This window comes from Pseudophryne corroboree, chromosome 1, assembly GCF_028390025.1.
Source record: "Pseudophryne corroboree isolate aPseCor3 chromosome 1, aPseCor3.hap2, whole genome shotgun sequence".
NCBI classification, from domain to species: domain Eukaryota; kingdom Metazoa; phylum Chordata; class Amphibia; order Anura; family Myobatrachidae; genus Pseudophryne; species Pseudophryne corroboree.
In genome coordinates, this window is record NC_086444.1 from 940,307,275 (window position 1) to 940,332,476 (window position 25,202).

The 25,202-nt window shown below is 47.3% G+C and overlaps 1 protein-coding gene across 5 annotated transcripts in view; it reads right to left on the minus strand.

The window, feature by feature from the left end:
* The window catches only part of MGAT4D (MGAT4 family member D), a 480,101-nt gene that overhangs the window by 260,111 nt on the left and 194,788 nt on the right, over positions 1-25,202 (minus strand). For all 5 annotated transcript variants that reach the window (XR_010177447.1, XR_010177448.1, XR_010177446.1 and 2 more), the window contains one exon: positions 10,643-10,786. Coding sequence is in view for 2 of the 5 variants with exons in the window: in XM_063920377.1 (XP_063776447.1) it covers positions 10,643-10,786 (144 nt within the window). In the remaining 3 variants the exon portion in view is untranslated. The remainder of the gene's footprint in view (positions 1-10,642; positions 10,787-25,202) is intronic.

The window sequence follows — 25,202 nt, forward strand, 5'->3', positions numbered from 1 at the left end:
AAATGTTTGATATTTAAATATTTCAAGACATTTTTTGTACTAAAAGGAAAAAGGGAGCCAAAAATCCCGCGCAGTTTTCTGAGTTTTGGCTGCATTTCCATATCTACCACGCTCCAGAATGCAATACTTTCTGGAGCTTGGGCCCAGTATGCAATGCCATCTTTAGATGGCATTGTACCTCTAACAGTGCTGCTGTTCCATCTCGGATATATTTCCAGTACTAGATCCTCTCTCACTTTGGATACTACTGAGACCCTCATCCACTCACTGGTCATCTCCTGATTGGATTACTGTACCCTCCTCTTACCTGGCTTCCCTGACTACCACCTCCCTCCACTCCAATCTATCCTCAAAGCTGCTGCCCAGTCCATCTTCCTCTCCAAACATACTACGTCCACTTTCCCTCTCTTATAAGCCCTACACTAGCTTCCCTTTCACGTTCAGAATCCAATTTAAGCTTCTCACACAAAGCCTTCACCCATTTGTCTCTAATTTACATCTCTGACCTTAACTCCAACCGTCGTCCTGCCTACTAATTACTTACACTCACCTCCAAGATTTTGCATGGCTGCTCCCTATTTCTGGAATTCTCTACATCCCCCTATCAGACACTCCAACTCTCTACAAAACTTCAAACAGGCTTTCAAGACTCCCTTCATCAATCCCAGCCAAATTCCATCCTAACTCTCTGTTCTACACTCACTGTCTACCCCATGTGTGTCACTCCTGTCTGTCTGCCCTTTCCCTTTAGAATGCAATCTGTTATGAGCAGGGCCCTACTCCATAGACCCTACAACATCATCACACAACCCTTGGTTTCTGACACCCTGATGCTTATTTCAGTGTCATGTTGACTAATGCAGAAATGTTTCTATACAACATACTTGCCCTACATTGGGGATATCCTATTAGCAGTGGTACTTCACTGCTGCTAATAGGTCACTGGGAGATATAGTGTTAGCCCCAACGACAGCGTCCTTTTCCCTTGCCGCAGCAACACATGGGATCGGGGACTTATCCCTCAGTTGTGTTTTTGTGCGTTAGTAGGTCTAATTTAGGCTGTTAAAAACTGCATCTAATCGTGATATCCGGCCATTTGTAACGCATTGGGGCTAAATGGATACCCCCCATTGTCCTGTACCGTAAGTGGCTGTTTTCTTGTTATGCTCATTTATGTACTTTGTTAGGCGCTACGGAACCCCATAATAACAATTTATTAATCAGACCCTGGTTTTTGCCGACAATAAATATTTTCTTTGTGACTTATTGCAGAGAAAAAATATTTTGTATTGTAACTTTAAGATGCTAACCTCCTTGAAACAGAGCTAAAGATGCACATTTCTGAGTAAGGAGTGTAAGCTTTCACTGCTGGATTAACAATGAGGCTTGAAAACTATCTTTCTCATCATTTACTCCCAATCTAAATGAAATCTATGAAGGATAGTAGGAAATTATGGTTAGTAAAACACTGGTATCCATGGACATTTTTTGAAGTATGGTAAAACTTTCTTAATATGTTTTGAGCCAGTCCTTGGTTACATATGTTACACTTTAATAAAATAATTTTTATCAACTTAAACTATAAATACAAATTTATCATGCAAAATTATTTGTCATAGTACACTATTGCTTTATAAATGCTGCAACAGCTTGTATGTAATTTTGTACAAAACACTGTTACATATGTTACATGTCATGGAATAACTGATTTCCAACATTCTTAATGACATGAAAACAATAGATTTTTGGGGAGATCCAGCAATTCAGTTGTGATGGTCTCACCTTCAGATGCATTTAGTATGGAACACTACTATTTCTAGCATTCATTTTGGCATGTGATTTGTGAGGCTATACAGTTTTTTTCCATAAATATACTTAGTCTTACAAAGGTAATGGCAGAAAACGCAAAAAAAATGTAATCATAATTTTCTTTTTGTTTCTATAAATATGTTTATTTCTTTTGCACTGATTGTTAATGCCAGTAAAAAAAAAAAAAACAACCCCTAATCACCTACGTTATCACTATATAAACACCATACCCAAGCTTTCTTAACATTATCTGAACCTCGTGAACCACAAGATATGAAATATCATTTGTGTATAGAGACAGAACCACATGACAACTATTATGTCATCACAAAGCGAGTAGATTGCCTGCACTCTGATCCCTTGCTGCACTTTTCTCAGCAATATTCTCAGCTACTCAAATATGCAAAGATAATGAATGACCAAATATGGACTGGAACCACAATCAAAGGCTCATATTCACTGTAGCTTATACAGTTACTGGTAGTGCATTCAACGTGGAAACACCTGAGCAAATAAGGGACACCATACTTTGAAAGCAAGGGCTTCCACATAGGTGCAGCTCACGTGTTAACTAAGCAAATAATCATTTATAAAAATACTGGATTGCCCTAGTTGTATGCATAGCTACAGCGCTAGAGGAAACCTTAATAGTGGAACTTCAGTCACTAAGATATTGGGGCAGTAGCGGATCTTGCCATGGGCAAGCAGGACTTTTGCCCGGGGCGCCGCCTTCTGGAGGGCGCCGGCGCCATCCGAAAGGGCGCTGCACCATGGCAAGATCCGCTACTGCTGTGTCCCCCCGCTGCCCGCTGTGTCCCCCCGCTGGTCCCGCTGTGAAGGGAACTAGACGCGTAGCGTCTAGTTTACCTTCGTGGAGAAGACCTTTGTTGTGCGGTGCGCAATGACATCATCGCGCACCGCAGAGCATTGCACAGCATTTCAGCGGCACTACTCTACTGTGCAGGGGGCGTAACTGATCATGACCCCTGTATGAAGCCACGCCCCTATTTCCCGCCCGGGGCGCAAAAAGGGCTAGAACCGGCCCTGTATTGGGGGTACATACAAGTAGCAGTGAAAAGCCCTGTAACAGAAGAATGCTTCCTCCCATTCAGAGAAGGGGTTTCCGTGGAGAAATCTCAGATTTATTTAGAGGTGCCCCTAATTAATGTACATAGTGCTTACCCATGCACTTAAATGGGGAGAATGATTCATAGAAGCACGGAAAGTCGCTTCTCAAAATAAATTTGCTGTTTCAGGATGGTGTATTGAGCCTCTTGAGGGAAGAAAAGCAGAGAAGACTGTTGTCTCTCTGCCTTATCCCTGTTCTCTCTGCTCATCATGCCTGAAAATGCACATTTGCATGTTGAGTAGTGCAAAGTGCATAGGATATGGACTATCGAGCAGTTAAGGTGAAAGGGTCTTATGCATTATCCTTCACTATGTTTTTACCACTCTAAAAAACATATGCTTTCCTGACAAGAGTGGGGTGTTAATAATGAACAAAGTAGGTTAATGAAACCAAGTGATCGTCTTCACACCATGCTGCAGCTTTTCCTGTTTGATCGGAGGGGTATGTACCAAACTGACAATACTCCAGCAGAGCACATGTTGGTTGGATGAGGATAACACTACATTATCCATATGTCATAGCCTTCTTTGAGTCACCAGATTTGAATCCAGTTGGGCATTTGTCAAACGCGAGGGTCTATATGGAGTGGATTCCTTGGTACCTACTAAAGTTATTGCTGGCACCGGGGTAGCTCAAGGCATGGGCTGACAGGGCCGTCTCCCGGTGCGCAATAGACTATAAGGATGCAGCCCTACCCCAGACGCAGGCTGTATATTTAGTTAGAGACGCGCTCTGCACTGCCTCTGTTTATTGCTAGTAACCGCCAGGCACTAAGATCAGACATGGCTCCCCACCGAGGTGCAACCCTACGACATGCACTTTCTGCGCATGCGTGGCAACTGCCAATTCTTTCTTTCCTCTCTGTCCATAAAAGCTATTGGGTGTGTCCCTGAGTATCCCATATAACAGGAGGTCCCATGGAGGCCCTAATTACACTGCCACCACCACTAATGTTATTAAACACAACTCTGCTGCCACCACTGTGCATAAGTAGCCTTACAGTGTGTTAACTATCCAACACACCACAATGCTCAGCATACCTCTAAAGGTCCTAGCTCAATTTGGTCTAAAACTGGCCCTGTGCTGGCAGAATAGAAAAGCTGAGTCTACATGACTCTCCTCGAATCCACCTACAAAGGGTAGACTTCGCTCAAGAGAGTCTACAGGTTGTGGCCCACAGTTCTGCCCCTCAGTAAGACAAGGTGGTAATATCAGGTTAGGTGCATAGACTGCATGGTACAAAATCAGTAATCACAAGAGGGATATAACAAGCTGAGGTCTGAAACACGGCACAAAGCACTGGCACCGAGAGGTGCTTTGCGTGCTGTTTAAATAAGTGAAACTAATGCAACTTTGGTGCAGCAATTACTTCAACAGTCACCTGATCACCATAGGGTGCGAGAGATGCATTCCCATCCCTATACATCAGAGTGTGGAGCAGGGGGACAGCATGAAGGTAAAGCTCTGGGCATCAGAAATGCCACCTAATACGGCGTTATAAACCCCTATTAATCAGGCCTCAGATATCTTCTAGTGGAAGAATGGTGCTGCATACAGATGTGTCCGCTTACGTCTAGCCTCCCTGCACGTTACACAGCCCTACTAGTCATGCCATGACATGGCGTGACTTGGTAGCGCAGACCATCTTTATATGCAACTTTTTCCATTAAAATCTGTGACTGTGGCTGTATCTGTAAACAATAATAATAATTTTATTTATATAGCGCTCCTTCTCCAATAAGACTCAATGGTATGTTACAGTGTTTTCCTAGAAAATAATTTTGTATGCTGTTACAGCCGCAGATGCACAGAGAATTTAGGCACGCCACATATCATTTTAATCAGCAGAGTATGCATGCGTGTCCTACTCGCATAGCGATGCAAATAAGATGCATTTTCGGCAAAAAAAAAAAAAAGACGCCAGATCTAACGGAGTTGTACAGGACCTGTCAGCTCCTTCACGACAGTCATCTCCTGCTATGTGGCGTATTGAATCAAGATGTACGGGTACACATCTGTACCTCCTGAACAGTTTCAGTCTTTGGTAAACTCAACAATAAAAGGCATACTGGTCATTTCGGCCGAGTATGGTTGCCAATTCCCTATTAAGTGTGACTAGGGAGCTGTGATATCCCTTCGTTTCATTGATTTTGTAAAAAAAGGAGGGTACTTCTCGACAATGTATGAAAAGGAAGACTGTGGAGAAAATAGGATTTTGGTTACCTACCGGTAAATCCTTTTATCGTAGTCCGTAGAGGATGCTGGGGTCCATATTAGTACCATGGGGTATAGACGGGTCCACCAGGAGCCATTGGCACTTTAAGAGTTTAATAGTGTAGGCTGGCTTCTCCCTCTATGCCCCTCCTACCAGACTCAGTCTAGAAACTGTGCCCGAGGAGACGACATACTTCGAGAGGAGAAATTACACAGATAGTGGCGAGATTCATACCAGCTCGCACAACATGCAAATCCGGCCAACATTACGGAAAAACTCAGCAACAGCTGAAACAGTAAATAACACAGAACTTACCTAGGAACCAGGCAGTACTGAACTATAAACCAAACCAGGAAACGCAGCGCTGGGCAAGTGCCCAGGATCCTCTACAGACTACGAGAAAAGGATTTACCGGTAGGTAACCAAAATCCTATTTTCTCTTACGTCCTAGAGGATGCTAGGGTCCATATTAGTACCATCTGAATGTACCAAAGCTCCCAGAACGGGAGGGAGAGCGCGGAGGCTCCTGCAACACTGCTTGACCAAACTTGAGGTCATCAGAGGCCACAGTATCGTACTTGTAAAACTTGGCAAACGTGTTCGACCCAGACCAAATAGCTGCTCGGCAGAGTTGTACCGCCGAGACACCCTAGGCAGCCGCCCAGGAAGAGCCCACTTCACGATTTCGGACACGGCAAACCTACCGTGGAATAAGCATGCTGGATAGTGAACCTGATCCAGCGTGAAATCAACTGCTTAGAAGCAGGACATCCAATTTTCTTAGGATCATAGAGGACAAACAGAGAGTCATTTTTTTCGATGATGAGCCGTCCTCTTCACATAAATCTTCAAAGCCCTCACTACATCCAAGACCTTTGAAGAAATTGAGGAGTCAGTAGCCACTGGCACCACAATTGGTTGGTTGATATGGAAAGCCGAAACAACCTTGGGCAGGAACTGTGGACGAGTCCTAAGCTCCGCCCTGTCTTCATGGAAGATCAGATAGGGGCTTTTACAAGATAAAGCCCCCAATTCCTACACGCGTCATGCAGAAGCCAAGGCCAACAAGGTGACCGCCTTCCACGTGAGAAACTTGAGGTCAGCCTCATGTAGAGGCTCAAACCAAGCAGATTGCAGGAACTGCAACACCACGTCAAGATCCTATGGTGCCGTAGGCGCCACAAATGGAGGCTGAATGTGCAGAACCCCTTTCAAAAAGGTCTGAACCTCAGGAAGAACAGCCAATTGTTTTTGGAAGAAAATGGACAAAGAAGAGATCTGGACCTTGATGGAGCCCAATCGCAGTCCCATATCCACCACTGCTTGCAGGAAATGGAGAAAACGTACAAGTTGAAACTCCACCGCAGGAAACTTCTTGGCCTCACACCAAGAAACATATTTCTTCCAAATGCAATGGTAATGTTTAGACATTACCCCCTTTCCTAGCCTGTATCAGGGTAGGAATGACCTCACTCGGGATACCTTTCCGAGTTAAGATCTGGCGTTCAACCGCCATGCCGTCAAACGTAGCCACTGTAAGTCTTGATAAGCGAACGGCCCCTGCAGGAGCAGATCCTCCCGAAGAGGTAATGGCCGTGGATCTTCCAGCAGAAGATCCAGAAGATCAACGTACCAAGCCACCCTTGGCCAGTCCAGAGCAATGAGGATTGCCAGAACCTTTGTTCTTCTCTCGAGTTGAAGAACCTTTGGTATCAGAGGAAGTGGAGGGAACACATACACTGACGTGAACACCTACGGAGTTACCAGTGCGTCCACAGCCACTGCCTGTGGGTCTCTCGACCTGGAACAGTACCTCCAAAGCTTCTTATTGAGGCGGGAGGCCATCATGTCTATGTGAGGAACCCCCAACCAACCGGTTACCTCCTCGAATACCTCCGGATGGAGGCTTCACTCTCCTGGATGGAGATCGTGTCTGCTGAGGAAGTCCGTTTCCCAGTTGTCTACGCCCAGAATGAAGACTGCCGACATCGCCACCGCGTGCCTTTCTGCCCAGACGAGGATTTTTGACACCTCTGACACGGCAGCCCTGCTCTTCGTTCCACCTTGTCAGTTTATGTAGGCACTGTGGTCACGTTGTCCGACTGCACCTGAACAGCCCGATCCTGTAGAAGGTGTGCTGCTTGCAGCAGGGCGTTGTACACGGCCCTGAGTTCCAAGATGTTTATTGGGAGAAGTGACTTTTGATCCGACCATAGTCCCTGAAAGTTTTCCCCCAGCACGACAGCTCCCCAACCTCTTAGACTTGCATCTGTGGAGAAGGTGCAGAAGCTGTAGCCACCAGAGCAGCGAAATCCTGGCTTTCGGAGACAGGCGTATCCTCTTGTGCATGTGTAGGTGAGAGCCCGACCACTGGTTCAAGAGGTCCAGCTGAAAAGGTCGAGCATGAAACCTGCCGTACTGCAGAGCCTCGTAGGTGGCAACCATCTTCCCCAGAAAGCGTATGCATTGATGAACCGATACCCGGGTAGGTTTTAGGACATCCCGGACCATTGTTTGACTCACCAACGCTTTCTCCACCGGGAGAAACACCCTCTGTACTTCCGTGTCGAGGATCATTCCCAGGAAAGACAGTCACCTTGTCGGCTCCAGATGAGACTTTGGAAGGTTCAGGATCCAACCGTGTTTCCTGAGCAGCTATGACGTGAGCTCGATGGACCGCAACATCCTTTCCCTGGACGACGCCTTGATCACGAGATCATCCAGATAAGGAATTATGTTCACCCCCTGTTTGTGGAGGAGAACCATCGTCTCCACCATCACATTGGTGAAGATCCTCGGTGCTGTGGAGAGGCCAAACGGTAGCGCCTGGAACTGATGGTGATCGTCCATCAGTGCAAACCTGAGAAATGCCTGATGCGGCGCCCAAATGGGAATGTGGAGGTAAGCATCCTTGATGTCCAGAGACACCAGGAACTCCCCCTCCGTCAGTCACGAGATGACAGCTCTCAGAGATTCCATCTTGAAGTTGAACTCCCTGAGATAAGGATTCAAAGACTAAGTTTAGAATAGGCCGTACTGAACCATCTGTTTTTGGTACCACAAAAAGGTTCGAATAATAACCCTTGTTCCACTGCTGAAGTGAGACCGGAACAATGACCTTTGACACCACCAATTTTCTGATGGCCTCCAGAAGAATTGTCCTGTCTGCCAGCAGGGCTGGCAAGCCTGACTTGGGGGCTTCTAATTATCTGTAAAGAAGGCATCCTCCACCTGTTCCGGAGCTGTGTCCGAAATGTGTAAAACAGCCTCAATCATCAACTGCACCCCCCTTAGCAAGTGATGCTGTCCCCCTCGTCACATCCCCGTCACCGTCTGCAGCGTCAGAGTCGGTGTCCGTGTCATCCTGCAGAATTGCAAGTGCACGTTTGTGAGAATGTACCGCAGGGGACCCCGAGGAGGCAGTATCAGACCATAAAACCATAGAGGACTGGAGGACCTGAGTGGCATGCTCAGTCCTAGCAACTATATCAGAAATCTGAGAAATAGTCCCCCTCAGAGAGACTAACCAGTCTGGCTCTCTAGCTGGGATCTGTGCTAAAACTGTGCAATCCTGATTACATGGAATGGAGTCTTCCTGGGAAGACCAATCCTCTGCAGCATATGAAACAGTGTCCCTAGACATGTTGTCACACACCCACCAAACACCCCACAAACACACAGGGTATTATGTAGACAGAGTTTCCCCCCCAAGAATGGCAGAGAGACACAGAGATTGGAGCCAACCCACACACAGCGCTATTAGAGGTATAGGGAGTCCCTAACCAGCGCTGACTGTGGCCCTTAATAGGCGACACAGCCTTTATACAGCCTCCTCCCCTTTTTACAACCCCCTGGTGCCGTACAGATAGCTGGAGATTGCTCTGGAGGGACCTGGATCCACTTGGTAGTGAGTGCAGGCAGGAAAAATGGTGCTGTCCGCTCTGAAAAGCTTTGCCCCCCTCAATGGCGCCGTCTTCCCGCTCTTTGAAAGATTATACTGGCCGGAGCATTTGTGCTGGCCTGGATCCACAGATCCCGACAGGCTTGTAGTAGTAAGTGTAGGGTGCGGAGCTGGCCAAGGGCGCTACTCCCAGCGCCGCACCGCAGTACCGCTGAGCCTTCCAGGAGCGCCGTTAAGACTGCGCTCCTACCCTCAAGCCGCCCTCTTCACACTGTCCCCCCGCTTGCAAGGGGGGAAAGTGACTCACTCGCCACACTTCAGCTCCCTGAGGGGGTGGCGGCTGGCTGCCGGGGCGAGCGTTCCCCCTGCGGCGGGGCGCGATCGGACCCCTCTGGAGCTCAATGTCCAGTCAGCGGGGGCAGTGGCTCAAGACCCCACAGGGCGGACACTGCTCCCCCCCCTCAGTCCCACGCTGCAGGGAGGCTGTCGCCAGCAGTTTCCCTGTAAAATAACAAACTCTGAAAAAACTTTTTCTAAGAGAACTCTGTAGAACTCCCCTAGTTGTGACCGGCTTCTCCGGTAGGAGGGGCATAGAGGGAGGAGCCAGCCCACACTATTAAACTCTTAAAGTGCCAATGGCTCCTGGTGGACCAGTCTATACCCCATGGTACTAATATGGACCCCAGCATCCTCTAGGACGCAAGAGAAATTAAATCTCTCCAGCAACAAAGTGTTATGGGCACTTAATAAACAATGAAAAGCCGAGTTTTTCGTTTCTTGCCCACTAACAAATAGCACCATCTGAGGATGGAGCTCTGTGTTATCCGATCCACCACCACCAGTCCTCGCACACGTGCCATAAGAAGCTCTTGTAGGTTTGTGAGATGGTACCACAAGAGTCATTCCGTACTGCATAAATGCCAGGCTGATGAAGCACAGGCAGAACAGAGGTCATCAGGGGGTGAGTGATTAGTACCACCACGTCAGGACAACACATTGAGTGTCTCATTGGTAAGTGTATATGATTGCCTGAAAACATCCTAGTATCACTGGCACACTGTGAGCGGCGCTTACTGCAGTGCGAATAAGACGCAACATGTAAAGAAAAATATTGAATGCTAGACCTCTCGGAACAGCTCAGTCACACCAGGCATGTCATGCTGCAATGTATATATAGGGGATACATCTGTACAGGCAATGGGTTATGTATTGCCATGACACAGTCCACCTGCTTCAGGAGAAGTCTGCATGTGCTCTCTCATGCCCAATTCTCACCACTCATTCCTCACTGTCAATACAAGGATTTAGCACAACATTCCGCTTCTGCCCATAGTTACACACCTGAGAATGGAACTATAATATAACAACCAGGTTTGTTGTATTTTTGTTATGTTTTTTGATCTGGGGACTAGTTATTGGCCTGTAGATGTATAACACCATGTGCAGTGACTCCGCTGTACTAATATAATCAGTCTGCATTTACTGTATTCCTTTGCTTTTCTATTTGAAATAGTAACAAAATAAAAAATGACCACATCTTTTAATACATAACTGAATAAATAAAACAATATGCCCATGTTCTGCTCACCTCCTGTTCTTCCATGCCCATAAAGCACATTTGGTTGTAGGCTGTCTTCATGCCCCAGCAAATGAGGAAGGAACATGTACATGTTGGAAAACTGCATGGGGAGCTTGCTGGTCATATTCAATACTTTCCATTTTATCTCCTCAACTGTAGAAAAATAAACAAACAAATCAATACTTATAGCTGTAGCACAACAACAAAATAAGGATACAATCATTTAAGATTTGAGACACCCATATCTACCTAAACAGGATGGCATTTTAGAGGTCATCTTGCTATGAGGTGAGGTACTCTCCCCACCACTGCTAGATACTGTAGAACTTTCAATATAAGGGGTAGCAGTTGATTTACCGATGGACACAACAACGACGGTCATAATCCCGACAGCCATTGACCGATAGTAAAATTACTGACACTGTCAAAATACCAACATTCATATTGCGGACGTGTTCAAAATACAGACATAGTCAGACACCGTGCCCGAACCCCAATATAAGACCTCACCTCTACAAGCTTAAGGGCTGTACTGACAGGGAGATTTCCCCAGAGATGTGTGCTGAACGGTCACAGACTGTGCTCAAATTTCACTCCATATGGCTCCCTTGGTATATAGGCTTCACAATACCACCATCCCGAGCCTTTACCCCTCCTCTCCTACTTCTGTTTTCTCTCCGTCACTCTCCATGTCTAAATGGTCTTTTCAATAGCGCCTTCAATCCTCATTTAAGCTGCTTTTTCGACGCTCTCTTTCCACGTATGTACGAGAATTATTGTTAAATGGTAACGGCTCTCTGTAGACTGACCACATTTTATTCTTATTCAGAGATGTTTTGTATGATGTTGCTATTTTATTTTTATTATTTTATGAACCAATTTCTATGCTGTCTTTGAATTATGTTTGATATCGACTTTTCTCAATAAAAAAAATGTATGATTCAAAAAATATAATGTACTGTATTCTACAGATATCTAGTCAGCACTTATCACTGGTACACATTCTTTCATACTCTGTTCAGCAATATTCTCTGTTTAGTTCAGAGCTACTTGTAAAAATAAGATTTTAAACCTACCGGTAAATCTTTTTCTCGTAGTCCGTAGAGGATGCTGGGGACTCCATAAGGACCATGGGGATAGACGGGCTCCGCAGGAGACATGGGCACTTTAAGAAAGACTTTAGGTATAGGTGTGCACTGGCTCCTCCCTCTATGCCCCTCCTCCAGACCTCAGTTAGAGAAACTGTGCCCAGAGGAGACTGACAGTACGAGGAAAGGATTTTTGTTAAACCAAGGGCAAGATTCATACTAGCCCACACCATTCACACCGTATAACTTGTGATAAACTAACCAGTTAACAGTATGAAAAAACAACATAGCATCAGTCAGAGACCGATGAAAACCATAACATAACCCTTATGTAAGCAAAACTATATACAAGTCTTGCAGAAGTAGTCCGCACTTGGGACGGGCGCCCAGTATCCTCTACGGCAGTGATTTTCAACCGCTGTGCCGCGGCACACTGGTGTGCCGCCAGCGGTTGTCAAGTGTGCCGCCGCCGCCAGAGATCCCTGCTGCCAGTCCCCGTCTGCTGCCGTCTTCACTATACAATGACCGCGTAAAAGCTGCCTGCGCTGCCCGATAGTGATACTGATTTACAGCATCACTATCGGGCAGCACAGGCAGCTCTTCTGCGGTCACTGTATAGTGAAGACGGCAGCTCTCCTGCGGGCCCGCCCGTGACCCCTACGACGTGGCGTGACTCATAGGTCACGTACACATCACCATCCCGCCTAGGCAGCGACTAGTTTCCCTTCGTGGCCCGTGCTGCTGTGTTCTGCTCCTCAATGCTCCTGCCGCTAAGGGGGAAAACAAAAAAGGTTTGGCCCAGTGCTTTATGATGTGTGTGCAGTGCCATTACTATGTGTGTGGTGGCATTACTATGGGGGTCAGTGTGTGTGTGGTGGCATTACTATGGGGGTCAGTGTCTCTGGTGGCATTACTGTGGGTGTCAGTGTGTTTGGTGGCATTACTATGGGGGTCAGTGTCTCTGGTGGCATTACTGTGGGTGTCAGTGTGTTTGGTGGCATTACTATGGGGGTCAGTGTCTCTGGTGGCATTACTGTGGGTGTCAGTGTGTTTGGTGGCATTACTATGGGGGTCAGTGTATTTGGTGGCATTACTATGGGGGTCAGTATATTTGGTGGCATTACTATGAGGGTCAGTGTGTCTGGTGGCATTACTGTGGGGGTCGGTGTGTGTGGTGGTATTACTATGGGGGGCAATGTGTGCAATTACTATGGGGGACAGTGTGATGGCATTACTATGAGGGTCAATGTGTGGAATTACTGTGGCAGACAGTGTGTTCAAGTACTGTGCATTATTTTAATAACTGTTGGGGACAATGTGTGTGTGTTTTTAGCCTTGGGGACAAATATGTTTGTTTAATTTCCCTGTGTGTGTTTTATTTTTCCGTGGGGTACCGATGGTGTGCCTTGGCAATTTTTAAATCTTTTTGGTGTGCCGCGAACTGAAAAAGGTTGAAAATCACTGCTCTACGGACTACGAGAAAAAGATTTACCGGTAGGTTTAAAATCTTATTTTCTCTTACGTCCTAGAGGATGCTGGGGACTCCGTAAGGACCATGGGGATTATACCAAAGCTCCCAAACGGGCGGGAGAGTGCGGATGACTCTGCAGCACCGATTGAGCAAACAGGAGGTCCTCCTCAGCCAGGGTTTCAAACTTACAGAACTTTGCAAAGGAGTTTGAACCCAACCAAGTAGTAGCTCGGCACAGCTGTAGCGCCGAGACCCCTCTGGCAGCCGCCCAAGACGAGCCCACCTTCCTAGTGGAATGGGCCTTGACCGATTTAGGTAACGGCAATCCAGCCGTCGCATGTGCCTGCTGAATCGTGTTACAGATCTAGCGAGCAATAGTCTGCTTTGAAGCAGGAGCGCCAACCTTGTTGGCTGCATACAGGACAAACAGTGCTTCTGTTTTTCTGACTCTAGCCGTTCTGGCCACGTACATTTTCAAAGCACTGACCACATCAAGGGACTCGGAATCCTCCAAGTCTTGTGTAGCCACAGGCACCACAATAGGTTGGTTCATATGAAAAGATGACACCACCTTAGGCAAAAATTGAGGACGGGTCCGCAATTCCGCTCTATCCATATAGAAAACTAGATAGGGGCTTTTATGAGACAAAGCCGCCAATTCCGACACTCGCCTAGCCGAAGCCAAGGCTAACAACATGACCACTTTCCAAGTGAGATATTTTAACTCCACCGTTTTAAGTGGTTCAAACCAGTGTGACTTAAGGAAACTCAACACCACGTTAAGGTTCCAAGGCGCCACTGGAGGTACAAAAGGAGGCTGAATATGCAGTACTCCTTTCACAAAAGTCTGAACTTCTGGGAGAGAAGCCAATTCTTTTTGAAAGAAAATGGATAGGCCGAAATCTGAACCTTAATGGAGCCTAATTTTAGGCCCAAATTCACTCCAGTCTGTAGAAAGTGAAGGAAATGGCCCAGATGGAATTCTCCCGTAGGAGCATTTCTGGCCTCACACCAAGAAACATATTTTCGCCGTATACGGTGATAATGTTTAGCTGTCACGTCCTTCCTAGCCTTTATCAGAGTAGGAATGACCTCATCCGGAATGCCCTTTTCCGCTAGGATCCGGTGTTCAACCGCCATGCCGTCAAACGCAGCCGCGGTAAGTCTTGGAACAGACAGGGCCCCTGTTGCAACAGGTCCTGTCTTAGAGGAAGAGGCCACAGATCTACTGTGAGCATCTCCTGCAGATCCGGATACCAGGCCCATTGTGGCCAATCTGAAACAATGAGAATTGTCTGTACTCCTCTTTTTCTTATTATTCTCAACACCTTTGGGATGAGAGGAAGAGGAGGAAACACATAGACCGACTGGAACACCCACGGTGTCACTAGGGCGTCCACAGCTACCGCCTGAGGGTCTCTTGACCTGGCGCAATACCTCTGCAGCTTTTTGTTGAGCCGGGACACCATCATGTCTATCTGGGGCAGTCCCCACTGACTTGCAATCTGTGCAAAGACTTCCTGATGAAGTCCCCACTCTCCTGGATGCAGGTTGTGTCTGCTGAGGAAGTCTGCTTCAAGGTTGTCCACTCCCGGCCCTGGCGGTTTACACGAGCCACTGCGGTGTTGTTGTCTGACTGGATCAGAACTGGTAAGTCGCGAAGCAAGGTCTCCGCTTGACGAAGGGCGTTGTATATGGCCCTCAGCTCCAGGCCGTTGATGTGAAGACAAGTTTCTTGACTTGACCAAAGACCCTGGAAGTTTCTTCCTTGTGTGACTGCTCCCCAACCTCGGAGGCTCGCGTCCGTGGTCACCAGAACCCAGTCCTGAATGCCGAACCTGCGGCCCGCTAGAAGGTGAGCAATCTGCAGCCACCACAGGAGAGTTACCCTGGCCCTGGGGGACAGTGTGATCAACCGATGAATCTGTAGATGTGACCTGGACCACTTGTCCAGTAGGTCCCATTGGAAGGTCCTCGCATGGAACCTGCCGAAAGGAATGGCCTCGTAAGATGCCACCATCTTTCCCAGGACTCGAGTGCAGTGATGCACTGACACCTGTTTTGGTTTCAATAGGTTCCTGACCAGAGTCATGAGTTCTTGAGCCTTTTCCGTTGGAAGATCAACCCTTTTCTGGTCCGTATCCAGAATCATGCCCAAGAAGGTCAGACGAGTCGTAGGAACCAGCTGCGACTTCGGGATATTGAGAATCCAGCCGTGTTGCTGTAAAAATCTCAGTGAAAGTGACACGCTGCTCAGCAACTGCTCTCTTGATCTTGCTTTTATGAGGAGATCGTCCAAGTACGGGATAATTGTGCCCCCCTGCTTGCGCAGGAGCACCATCATTTCCGCCATTACCTTGGTGAAAATCCTCGGGCCGTGGAAAGCCCAAACGGCAACGTCTGAAATTGGTAATGACAATCCTGTACCGCAAATCTCAGGTACGCCTGATGAGGTGGATATATTGGAACATGAAGGTATGCATCCTTTATGTCTAGGGATACAATAAAATCCCCCCCTTTCAGGCTGGCGATGACCGCTCTGAGTGATTCAATCTTGAACTTGAACCTTTTCAAGTATAGGTTCAGAGATTTTAAATTTAAAATGGGTCTGACCGAACCGTCCGGTTTCAGGACTACAAACAGGGTTGAGTAATATCCCCTCCCTTGTTGCAGTAGGGGAACCTTAACCACCACCTGTTGAAGATACAATTTGTGAATTGCATTCAACACTAACTCCCTTTCTGAGGGAGAATCTGGCAGGGCCGATTTGAAAAACCGGCGAGGAGGCACCTCTTCAAATTCCAGCTTGTAACCCTGAGAAACAATTTCTACTGCCCAGGGATCCACCTGTGAGTGAACCCAGATGTGGCTGTAAAGTCGAAGACGTGCCCCCACTGGGGCGGACTCCCGTAGCGGAGCCCCAGCGTCATGCGGTGGATTTTGTAGAGGCCGTGGAGGACTACTGTTCCTGGGAACTAGCTGTGTTGTGCAGCTTCTTTCCTCTGCCCTTACCTCTGGCAAGAAAGGACGCACCTCGTACTTTGTTTCTCTGTGACCGAAAGGACTGCATCTGATAATGTGGCGCTTTCTTAGGCTGTGAGGGAATATAAGGCAAAAAATTGGATTTACCAGCTGTAGCTGTGGAGACCAGGTCCGAGAGACCTTCTCCAAACAATTCCTCACCCTTGTAAGGTAAAACCTCCATATGCCTTTTTGAGTCGGCATCACCTGTCCATTGCCGGGTCCATAGGACTCGTCTAGCAGAAATCGACATAGCGTTGATTCTAGAACCCAATAGACCAATGTCTCTTTGAGCAGTTCTCATATATAAGACAGCATCTTTTATATGTCCTAGGGTCAATAAGATGGTATCCTTATCCAGGGTTTCAATTTCCGCTGATAAGGTATCCGTCCATGCTGCTACAGCGCTACACACCCAGGCCGACGCAATAGCCGGTCTGAGTAAGGTACCCGAATGCGTGTAAATGGACTTCAAGATAACCTCCTGCTTGCGATCAGCAGGATCCCTGAGGGTAGCCGTATCCTGGGTTGGCAGCGCTACCTTCTTGGATAAGCGTGTCAATGCTTTGTCCACCCTAGGGGAGGATTCCCACCATATCCTGTCCTTTGGCGGGAAAGGATACGCCATAAGAATCCTTTTGGGAATCTGCAGTTTTTTATCTGGAGATTCCCAAGCTTTTTCACATAACTCGTTCAGCTCATGTGAGGGAGGAATGGTTACTTCAGGTTTCTTTTCCTTATACATGTGTACCCTCGTGTCAGGGACAGGGGGTTCCTCTGTGATATGCAAAACCTCTTTTATTGCAATAATCATATATCGAATACATTTAGCCAATTTTGGCTGTAGCTTTGCATCATCGTAGTCGACACTGGAGTCAGAATCCGTGTCGGTATCTGTATCAACTATTTGGGATAGTGGGCGCTTTTGAGACCCCGAAGGTCCCTGCGACATAGAGACAGACATGGGTTGATTCCCTGGCTGTTCCCTAGCTTCCGCTTTGTCTAATCTTTTGTGCAATAAATTTACATTAGCACTTAAAACATTCCACATATCCATCCAGTCAGGTGTCGGCGTTGTTGACAGAGACACCACATTCATTTTCTCTTCCTCCTCCCCCGGAAAGCCTTCTACCTCAGACATGTCGACACACGGGTACCGACACCACACACTCAGGGAATCCTCTTATCTGAAGACAGTTCCCCCACAAGGCCCTTTGGAGAGATAGAGAGTATGCCAGCACACACCCAGCGCTATATGACCCAGGAAAAAACACAATATGTTTACCTAGATAGCGCTGTAATCTGTATATTGCGCCAAATATGTGCCACCCCCCCCCCCTTTCTTTAAAACCCTCTTTCACCGTGGATAAGCAGGGTAGAGTCCGGGGAGCTTCCTCTCAGCGCTGTGCTGTGGAGAAAATGGCGCTGGTGAGTGCTGAGGAAGAAGCCCCGCCCCCTCAGCGGCATGTTTCTGTCCCGCTCAAATATGTAAAAAACCTGGCTGGGTCTCTTTATATATACAGTGCCCAGCTGCGTATATATATGTATATATATATATATATATATATATATATATATATATATATATATATATATATATATATATATATATATACTTTTGCCAGAAAACAAGGTTTATTGCTGCCCAGGGCACACCCCCTGCGCCCTGCACCCTTACATTGTCTGCCTGTGTGTGCTGTGTGGAAGCAATGGCGCACAGCTTTACTGCTGTGCGTTACCTCAGTGAAGATCTTAAGTCTTCTGCCGCCTCTGAAGTCTTCTTACTTCTCATACTCACCCGGCTTCCATCTTCCGGCTCTGCGAGGAGGACCGCGGCGCGGCTCTGGGACGGACGGCGAGGGTGAGACCTGCGTACTGATCCCTCTGGAGCTAATGCTGTCCAGTAGCCCAAGAAGCAGAGCCTTGAAACTCACAGAAGTAGGTCTGCTTCTCTCTCCTCAGTCCCACGATGCAGGGAGTCTGTTGCCAGCAGGCTCCCTGAAGATATAAAACACTTACAAAATACTTTCTTTCAGGAGAGCTCCCTGTAATGCACCCAGTCTCCTCTGGGCACAGTAGTTAACTGAGGTCTGGAGGAGGGGCATAGAGGGAGGAGCCAGTGCACACCCATACCTGAAGTCTTTCTTAAAGTGCCCATGTCTCCTGCGGAGCCCATCTATCCCCAAGAGAAAATAAGATTTTAAACCTACCGGTAAATCTTTTTCTCGTAGTCCGTAGAGGATGCTGGGGACCATGGGGATAGACGGGCTCCGCAGGAGACATGGGCACTTTAAGAAAGACTTTAGATCTGGTGTGCACTGCCTCCTCCCTCTATGCCCCTCCTCCAGACCTCAGTTAGAGAAACTGTGCCCAGAGGAGACTGACAGTACGAGGAAAGGATTTTTGTTAATCCAAGGGCAAGAGTCATACCAGCCACACCAATCACACCGTATAACTTGTGATATACTATCCAGTTAACAGTATGAAAACGACATAGCATCAGTCCAAGACCGATGAGACTATAACATAACCCTTATTTAAGCAATAACTATATACAAGTCTTGCAAAAGTAGTCCGCACTTGGGACGGGCACCCAGCATCCTCTACGGACTACGAGAAAAAGATTTACCGGTAGGTTTAAAATCTTATTTTCTCTTACGTCCTAGAGAATGCTGGGGACTCCGTAAGGACCATGGGGATTATACCAAAGCTCCCAAATGGGCGGGAGAGTGCGGATGACTCTGCAGCACCGATTGAGCAAACAGGAGGTCCTCCTCAGCCAGGGTTTCAAACTTCTAGAACTTTGCAAAGGAGTTTGAACCCGACCAAGTAGTAGCTCGGCACAGCTGTAGCGCCGAGACCCCTCTGGCAGCCACCCAAGAAGAGCCCACCTTCCTAGTGGAATGGGCCTTGACCGATTAAGGTAACGGCAATCCTGCCGTAGAATGCGCCTGCTGAATCGTGTTACAGATCCAGCGAGCAATAATCTACTTTGAAGCAGGGGCACCAATCTTGTTGGTTGCATACATGACAAACAGTGCTTCTGTTTTTCTGACTGTGGCCGATCTGGCCACGTAAATTTTCAAAGCCCTGACCACATAAAGGGACTCGGGATCCTGCAAGTCACGCGTAGCCACAGGCACCACAATAGTTCATATGAAAGGATGAAACCACTTTTGGCAGGAATGGAGGACGGGTCCGCAATTCCGCTCTATCCATTTGGAAAACCAGATAGGGGCTTTGTGATAAAGCCGCTAATTCCGACACTCGCCTAGGCGAAGCCAAGGCTAATAACATGACCACCTTCCAAGTGAGATTTTAACTCCACCGTTTTAAGTGGTTCACACCAGTGTGACTTAATGAAACTTAACACCACGTTAAGGTCTCAAGGAGTCACCGGAGGTACAAAAGGAGGCTGAATATGCAGTACTCCCTTCACAAAAGTTTGTACTTCAGGGAGAGAGGCCAATTTCTTTTGAAAGAAAATGGATAAGGCCGAAATCTGAACCTTAATAGATCCTAATTTTAGGCCGAAATTCACTCCAGTTTGCAGGAAGTGAAGGAAACGGCCCAGATGGAATTCTTCCGTAGGAGCATTCCTGGCCTCACACCAAGAAACATTTTCGCCATATACGGTGATAATGTTTAGATGTCATGTCCTTCCTAGCCTTTATTAGCGTAGGAATGACCGCATCCGGAATACCCTTATCCGCTAGGATCCGACGTTCAAACGCCATGCCGTCCAACGCAGCCTCGGTAAGTCTTGGAATAGACATGGCCCCTGTTTCAACCGGTCCTGTCTTAGAGGAAGAGGCCACGGATCTTCTGTGAGAGCATTTCCTGCAGATCCGGATACCAGGTCCTTCGTGGCCAATCTGGAACAATGAGGATTGTTCTCATTCCTCTCCCTCCTACCATTCTCAACACCTTGGGTATGAGAGGAAGAGGGGGAAATACATAGACCGACTGGAACACCCACGGTGTCACTAGGGCATCTACAGCTACTGCCTAAGGGTCTCTTGACCTGGTGCAATACCTCTGTAGCTTCTTGTTGAGGCGGGACGCCATCATGTCTATCTGTGGCAGTTACAACTGACTTGCAATCTGTGCGAAGGCTTCCTAAAGAAGTCCTCTCTTGGATGCAGGTAGTGTTTGCTGAGGAAGTCTGCTTCTCAGTTGTCCACTCCCGGAATGAACTGCTGAAAATGCGCTTACATGATTTTCCGCCCAGCGGAGAATCCTGGTGGCTTCTGCCATTTCCACTCTGCTCTTTGTGCAGCCTTGGCGGTTTACATGGGCCACTGCGGTGATGTTGTCTGACTGGATCAGAACCGGTAGGTCGCGAAGCAATGTTTCCGCTTGCCGAAGGGCGTTGTATATGGCCCTCAGCTCCAGGATGTTGATATGAATACAAGTTTTTTGACTTGACCCAAAGACCTTGGAAGTTTCTTCCCTGTGTGACTGCTCCCCCACCTCGGAGGCTTGCGTCCGTGGCTACCAGAATCCAGTCCTGGATGGCGAACCTGCGACCCTGCAGAAGGTGAGCACTCTGCAGCCACCATAGGAGAGACACCCTGGCCCTAGGGGACAGGGTGATTAACTGATGCATCTGTAGATGTGATCGGGACCACTTGTTCCGTAGATCCCATTGGAAAGTCCTCGCATGGAACCTGCCGAAGGGAATGGCCCCGTAAGATGCCACCATCTTTCCCAGGACCCGAGTGCAGTGATGCACTGACACCTGCTTTGGCTTTAATAGGTTTTTTACCAGAGTCATTAGTTCCTGGGCCTTCTCTATCGGAAGATAAACCCATTTCCGGTCCTTATTCAGAATCATACCCAAGAACGGCAGACGAGTCATAGGAACCAACTGTGACTTCGGGATATTGAGAATCCAGCTGAGTTGCTGTGACACCTTCAGCGAAAGTGACACGCTGTTCAACAACTGCTCTTTTGATCTCGCCCTTATTAGGTGATCGTCCAAGTATGGGATAATTGTGACTCCTTGCTTGCGTAGGAGCACCATCATTTCCGCCAATTACCCTGAAATTGGTAATGACAATACTGTACCGTAATTCTCAGGTACGCCTGATGGGGTGGATAAATGGGAACATGAAGGTATGCAGCCTTTATGTCTAGATACACCATAAAATCCCCCCCCCCCCCCCCCTTCCAGGCTGGCGATGATCGCTCTGAGCGATTCCACCTTGAATTTGAACCTTTTCAAGTATAGGTTCAGAGATTTTAATTTTAAAATAGGTCTGACCGAACCGTCCGGTTTCGGGACTACAGCCAAGGTTGAGTAATATCCCCTTCCTTGTTGAAGGAGGGGAACCTTGAGCACCACCTGTTGGAGATACAATGTGTGAATTGTATTTAATATTATCTCCCTTTCTGGGGGAGAAGCCGGTAGGGCTGATAAGGAAAACCGGCGAGGAGGCACCTCTTCGAATTCCAGCTTGTAACCCTGAGAAACAATTTCTATTGCCCAGGGATCCACCTGTGAGTGAACTCAGATGTGGCTGAAGAGTCGAAGACGTGCTCCCACTGGGGCGGACTCCCTTAGCTGAGCCCCAGCGTCATGCGGTGGATTTAGTAGAGGCCGGGGAGGACTTTTGTTCCTGGGAACTAGCTGTGCCCTGCGCCCTTACCTCTGGTAAGAAAGGACGCTCCTCGTACTTTCTTGTTTTTCTGCGACCGAAAGGACTGCATTTGATAATGTCGAGCTTTCTTAGGCTGTGAGGGAATATAAGGCAAAAGATCAGATTTACCAGCTATAGCTGTGGAGACCAGGTCCGAGAGCCCTTCTCCACACAATTCCTCACCCTTGTAAGGTAATCGACATAGCGTTGACTCTAGAACCCAGTAGACCAATGTCTCTTTGAGCATGTCTTATATATAAGACAGCATCTTTTATATATCCTAGGGTCAATAACATGGTATCCTTATCTAGGGTTTCAATCTCCGCTGATAAGGTATCTGTCCACGCTGCTACAGCGCTATAAACCCCTGCCGACACAATCGCCGGTCTGAGTAGTGTACCAGAATGTGTGTAAATGGACTTCAAAGTACTTTTCTGCATGCTATCTGCAGGATCCCTGAGGGTAGCTGTATCTTGGTATGTCAGCGCTACCTTTTGGGTAAACGTGTCAACACCTTGTCCACCCTAGGGGAGGATTCCCATCGTATCCTGGCCCTAGCAGGGAAAGGATACGCCATGAGAATTCTTTTGGGAAACTGCAGTTTCCTGTCTGGAGATTCCCGCTCTTTTTCACACAAATCATTTGGTTCATGAGAGGGGGGAAATGTTGTCTCAGCTTTCTTCCCCTTAAACATGTGTACCCTCTTGTCAGGGATAGATGGATCATCAGTGATATGCAAAACATCTTTTATTACAATAATCATATATTGAAAACTTTTCTGCCAGTTTTGGCTGTAACTTTGCATCATCGTAGTCGACACTGGAGTCAGACTCTGTGTCGGTATCAGTGTCTATTATTTTGGATAGTGGGCGTTTTGAGACTCTGAAGGTCCCTGCGACATAGGGACAGACATGGGTAGATTCCCTGTCTGTTCTCTAATCTTTTGTGCAATAAATTTACCTCAGCACTTAATTCCACATATCCAGTCAGGTGTCAGCGTTGTCGACGGAGACACCACACACACTTGCTCCATCTTTTCCTTCAGAAGAGCCTTTTATCTCAGACATGTCGACACACACGTACAGACACACCACACACTCAGGGAATCCTCTTATCTGAAGACAGTTCCCCCACAAGGCCCTTTGGAGAGACAGAGAGAGAGTATGCCAGCACACACCCAGCGCTAATACCCCAGGAAAAACACACAATGTGTTTACCCAGTAGCGCTGTAATACTATTATTTGCTGCCAATTATGTGCCCCCCTCTTCTCTGAAACCCCCTTTCACCGTGGATAAGCGGGGAGAGTCCGGGGAGTTTCCTCTCAGCTGTGCTGTGGAGAAAATGGCGCTGGTGAGTGCCGAGGGAGAAGCCCCGCCCCCTCGGCGGTGGGCTTCTGTCCCGCTTAAATATAATAAAAACTGGCGGGGGCTCTTTATATATATATATATATATATATATATATATATATATATATATATATATATATATATATATATATATATATATATATATATATATATATATACAGTGCCTAGCTGTATATATATCTCTTTTGCCAGAAATGAGGTTTACATTGCTGCCCAGGGCGCCCCCCTTGCGCCCTGCACCCTTACAGTGACTGCCGTGTGTGAGGTGTGTGGGAGCAATGGCGCACAGCTGCACTGCTGTGCGTTACCTCAGTGAAGATCATGAAGTCTTCTGCCGCCTCTGAAGTCTTCTTTTCTTCTCATACTCACCCGGCTTCTATCTTCCGGCTCTGTGAGGAGGACGGCGGCGCGGTTCTGGGACTAACTCCAGGGTGAGACCTGTGTTCTGACTCCCTCTGGAGCTAATGGTGTCCAGTAGCCTAAGAAGCAGAGTCTTGAAGCTCACAGAAGTAGGTCTGCTTCTCTCCCCTCAGTCCCTCGATGCAGGGAGTCTGTTGCCAGCAGGCTCCCTGAAAATAAAAAAACCTAACAAAATACTCTGACAGGAAGCTCAGGAGAGCTCCCTGTAATGCACCCAGTCTCCTCTGGGCACAGTATCAAACTGAGGTCTGGAGGAGGGGCATAGAGGGAGGAGCCAGTGCACACCAGATCTAAAGTCTTTCTTAAAGTGCCCATGTCTCCTGCGGAGCCCGTCTATCCCCATGGTCCTTACGGAGTCCCCAGCATCCTCTAGGACGTAAGAGAAAAGTACAATATAATTATCTTAATAACCACATATTGATTTGATAGATTGTTTTTGTAACTGTAAAAAGAAAGACCGCTTTTTAAAACAAGCCAAGATCTTTCTGAATATTCAATAGGCATAGCATCTCCCTAGTTATAAACAAAATAACCTGCTCTGTTAGCAGGAAAGCATGATACACCTGACTTATTTTTCTCAAATCACACTCTTTAAAAATAGAAAATCAGAGTAAAGTATTACTTTTATCAGAAAAATGAACGTTATGGTAAGAACTTACCGTTGATAACGTGATTTCTCTTATGTCCACAGGTATCCACCGGATAACATTGGGATATTGTCGAGCGACAGCGAAAATGGCACCAACACGGTCACAAGCTTTCTGGCCTCCCAGGATGCATTGGGGCCTCCACTATATAGTCCCGCCCACTTACTCAGTCAGATCAGTTCTTTCCACAGCGATTTTAGGCAGGAACATTAGGTAGAGACCTGTACAGGCGATAAGAACACACATGCACACCCTTCCATACAAGAAGGAAGAGGTTTTAGTGATTGTCTAGATCCTCAAATCAGATGCGTCAGGGTGGGATCCCTGTGGACATAAGAGAAATCACGTTATCAACGGTAAGTTCTTACCATAACGTTCATTTCTCTGGCTGGGTCCACAGGATTATCCACAGGATAACATTGGGATTCCCAAAGCCATTTTAGTGGTGGGGACGCTCCTGATTGCACAGGAGGACCTTTCGCCCGAAGTCTGCGTCATGAGAGGCAAAAGTATCCAAGGCATAATGTCTAATGAATGTGTTTATGGAAGACCATGTGGCTGCCCTACATATCTGTTCTGCTGAAGCACCCTGTTGTGCTGCCCAAGAAGGACCTACCTTACGTGTAGAGTGTGCAGAGACATTAGCCGGAATAGGGAGATCTGTATGAGAATAAGCTTCTGATATTACCATTCGGAGCCATCTCGCTAGCGTCTGTTTACTAGCAGGCCATCCTCTTCTATGGAATCCGTAGAGGATGAAGAGGGAATCTGTTTTCCTGATGGCACTAGTACGATCTATGTAGATTTTTAAAGCCCGGACCACGTCCAGCGACGCTTCTCCCGCAGATAGTCCTGATACCTGAAAGGCTGGGACTACAATCTCTTCATTCAGGTGAAATTTTGATACCACCT